The sequence below is a fragment of the Hipposideros armiger genome, unplaced genomic scaffold, assembly GCF_001890085.2.
Source record: "Hipposideros armiger isolate ML-2016 unplaced genomic scaffold, ASM189008v1 scaffold_159, whole genome shotgun sequence".
Taxonomy (NCBI): Eukaryota; Metazoa; Chordata; class Mammalia; order Chiroptera; family Hipposideridae; genus Hipposideros; species Hipposideros armiger.
This window is the reverse complement of record NW_017731509.1, coordinates 1,422,493-1,426,516: the sequence shown is the minus strand read 5'-3', so window position 1 is coordinate 1,426,516 and position 4,024 is coordinate 1,422,493. Positions and strand designations below refer to the sequence as shown.

The 4,024-nt window shown below is 51.6% G+C and overlaps 1 protein-coding gene across 1 annotated transcript in view; it reads left to right on the top strand.

Annotated features, from left to right (window-relative positions):
- The window catches only part of SLC6A5 (solute carrier family 6 member 5), a 58,018-nt gene that overhangs the window by 6,850 nt on the left and 47,144 nt on the right, over positions 1-4,024 (top strand). Inside the window, exon 3 of the mRNA XM_019651355.1 lies at positions 2,551-2,689. Coding sequence (XP_019506900.1) covers positions 2,551-2,689 — 139 coding nt within the window. The remainder of the gene's footprint in view (positions 1-2,550; positions 2,690-4,024) is intronic.

The following is a 4,024-nucleotide window of genomic DNA, read 5'->3' as shown; positions in this document are numbered from 1 at the left end:
GGAAGGTGCTAGAATCAGTCACCTTCGAAGGCTCTGATCATTTTAATATGCACCATAAGCATGTGGTTTCTTCTTTCCTCAGATGATCTGTTATTTCCCTTGAGCTGGGTCTGTGCTGAGGGCAGACGCCTGTGATCTCCATGTAATTGGCTCTTAGAGCCAGGCACCCAAATCAGCTCCTCTGGCCCTCACAGCCTGCACGTTGTAGAGCTAGGACATTAGTTATCCTTTGGAGTGTGTTAAGAGAGAAAAATGCTTTCTTCCTTCCCACATCCCCAGAGAGATGCACACACCCAAAGGCAGTAATTCACACAGGAGGATTTTTTTCACACACGGTCATGTACATACACACCGTGACCAACCTCCACCTAGAGAACCTTTGAATAAAACTGATGAAGAGCTCAAACTAGAGACACATGCCCATTAAATTCAAACCCTGTGCACCTGGAAGTGCTCAGGAATGGGGGATGGGGATTTGTGGCGGTTCCCAGGTGTGTGGCTCACTGGTGGTATGACCAGGAGTAAGTGTCCTTTAGACTCTTTGGGCCCCAGTGTCTTCATTTTTACAATTTCTATGTTGACGGATTCTTAGGTAAGAACAGTGGTTTTCAACCCCTGCTAGTACACATTACAATTATCTGGGGAACTAACAAATCAAACTATCACTTATGGTCCACACCAGACCAATTAAGTGGGATGATCTGGGGATGGGGCCCAGGAATCTGTATTTTTAAAGTTCCCAGGTGCACCCAAGGGTAGGAACCACTAGGTTGCAGTTTTTCCCACATCCCTTAAGTAGGATACTCTTCGTCATTTTTGGGGTGGAGTGCCCCACCTTCTTTGCCCTGCAGTCCCTGCCAGGCCAGCGGTCACTTTTGCAAAACTGCTGTGGGAGAGAATCCCACCCAGCAGCTGTTGGAAGATTCGCAACCAACACTCAGCTGCCAGAATGGCTTCCTGAAAATGGTTGCCGTCTTAGGCCAAGTGCATTTTCCAGGATGTGGAGTCTGGAATGGAGAAATNACTTATCCACCGGCCCATGCAGCAGGAGCTAAGCTGTTAGAATAAGTAGAAATGAACATACACAGGCTTTTCCACTCGCCCTTGTTTTGGCAATCTGCCTCTGGAGCGTTTGTCTGTGTGTCCTACTGCCTCTGACAGCATGTGCCCAACAGTGTGACCCCAGGTGGAGGCAGGATTTTGTTTCACATGCCTTGCTTAACCTCCGCACTGCGGCAAAAGCAGCTGGAACTCCCACCCTTCTAGCTCTGGAAGAATTAGAGGGTGGAGATGGGAGGAGTGTGGGATAGTAAAGATGTTCTGTGCACACCTAGCCCTGCATTTGCCTGTATTCACCTCTGCCCATCTTTCTGTTCCTGCATTTCTGACACCTATTTCTGCCCTCCTTCTCTCCCTCCTAGACTTCCTCCCCTTCTGACAGCTGCTTCTTTATCTTCCATGGCCTGTGGAGCAGTACGGGACATACCAGATTGCTAGAATAGGAGGTGGAAAGTGACTGAGGATTGGGATAGGTGCAGTGGCTTGGGTCTCTGGGAGCTTTGTGTGGTATCCAGGTGTCCTGAACATTTTCGGAATTTTATTTGAGGTGGCTCCACCCACAGCCTTTTCTGCTTAATAGTGAGGCATTCTAGAATGAGGTACTGCCCCAAGAGAGCATCTTAGTGTGAACTTGCAGAGATGGGCCCCAAAGATCCACAGACTGCTGGAGCTGGAAGGTGCATAGGGACACACAGGGTCAGAGAGAGCAAGTGGCTTGCCTGATGTCATCCAGCTGTTTAATGGTAAATTTAGACCAGAACTCAAGGTTTTAGATGTCCTGTCTCTTACCATATCTACCTTCTCTAGTCTTGCTTTTGTTTCACCCCCACATCTCCCTCCTGCCCATCCCCCTTACCCCAGGGCTGAAAGTGGCCCCCTGCTTAAATTAGCTGACCAGGCAGGTTCTGACTAGGCTTTGGCGGAGAAGTGAGGCACAGGCTCTGGCTGGCTTCAGGCATTGCAGTTCTTTCTGGACTTAGCACAGACTCCAGAGGGAGAAAGGGCTGAGGGATGGGTGCATTGAATGTTTTTTTGGAGGGAGAGGGGGTTCGTTAGGGACCTGCTTGCTGGGGACTCTAGGCATGATATTGGGGGGCTGCTTGCCTAATAAACTCTTGGTCAGGGGTTGGGGTTCGTGGGACCTGCTTGTGACCAACCCACAGGTTTAAGGTTTGGGGAAAGCTGCTTGCTGATGTGCCCGAACTGCAGGGTTTGGGAAACAGGGCTTCAGGGGTCTGTTTAAGATGGATCTCAGATGAAAATCGGGAGCCTGCTTGCTGAAAGACTCTCAGTGCAGGGTTGAGGGGTGAGGGTCCCGCTTGTAGTTGCATTCTGTCTTTGGAATTGGGTCCTGCTTGCTGATGCATCCTCGGTTGAAAAGTGGGGGACTGCTTGCTGGGAACGACCCTCAGCAGAGGGAAGGGTTGGAGTGGGACCTGCTTGCTGACCAACCTGGGGCTGTTATCCAACAATGTGCTTTTCCGCCCCCAGGAGGACGAGGAAGGGGATGAGAATAAGGCTCGAGGGAACTGGTCCAGCAAACTGGACTTCATCCTGTCCATGGTGGGGTACGCAGTGGGGCTGGGCAATGTCTGGAGGTTTCCCTACCTGGCCTTCCAGAACGGGGGAGGTATGGCTTTTCCGGTCTTTCCGTCTGCGGTGCTGTGGGGGCGGGCACTTGGGGGTTGGGGGGAAGGGACCAGAGCCCCTGGAGGAGCCAGAAGGGGAGGCAGCCTCCTCACACTCCAGCCCCATCCCCTGTAGGCGACAGGGTTAAGCCGGAGGGCAGGAGCTCCTGTAACTAGTTGGCACTAGATCCAGGAGGCTTTTATCTGGAGATGGAGCCCAGGGAGGAGGTGGGCCCTCATGATCTTCCACCGGTCCTGCATGGGGGGCTGGGTTCTGAGCCACGTGGGCACTGATGCAGGGAAGTTCAAACTCTAATTAATCCAACAAGTATTCAGGTAGGACCGCACTCCACACACCTGTGTGACTTTAGAACCAGTAGCTGTGTGGCCCTGGACACCGAATTAAGGACGTTGTAAGATTATAACCTGGAAACCCTAGCCTACAAGGGAGGCCTTGGGAACGGGCAGTGGGTGGTGTTGAACGCTGGCTGCAGGTGAACTGGGAGGTGTGAGCGGAGGAGGCTGGGGATTGTGCTCTGGAAAACCTCTCAGAGGTACCCCCACACATACATCCTCTTGGGTACCGGAAAGGTATATTTTGACTGGCAAAATCGTTCAGCGAATACAGGTTTCGTTTCATTTGCCCTACCTGGGTGGGAGAAGCTCCATTCGAAGGAAAACAGTTTCTGAAATGGTGAGAACGCCAGTTTGCCATGCACCAGCTGCCAGGCCTCCAGGATCCGTTGTACCTGTTATGTGCCCACAAAGAAGGGACCTGACACATCCAAGGTCCCCTTTGTTTGCCCTCCTGATGGCCAGCGGCTGCCCCCACATTGGCTGACAAGCTGCCCTCTAGGAATAGGCATTTGTGCCTAGAACTCCCTCCCACAGCTTCTCAACTGCACCAAAGAGACCAGAAATGTGCCCTTCACCCCATCAGGTTAGGCAGCTTAAGGGTTTTTAAAAATTATTTATTTTTATTTATTTATTATTATTTTGTCTGTTGGGTGGGCTCCAGGAGGAATTTGTTGCATAGGGACAGTGGACAAGTGCTATGCCACAGGACAATTAAAGGGGGGTGGGGGAGTGTTAATGTCCCCTCCCCCCAACTCCAAATTAGGACACATTGACAAGTACTTATGAGGTCCACAGAGCATTTGCTATCACAGGTGCCCTGGAAACTGAAGAATGTGTGCTGGCCACCCAAATGTGGGCAGCACAGCTAGATTCCAGCTTGGTTTTCCGCAGGGAGTCCCTAGGCTAGGGTGCAGGAACTGGGCAGAAGGTGCTGTGACAAGACTTCCAGTGACCCGACCGGGTTGGTACACAGGATCGGG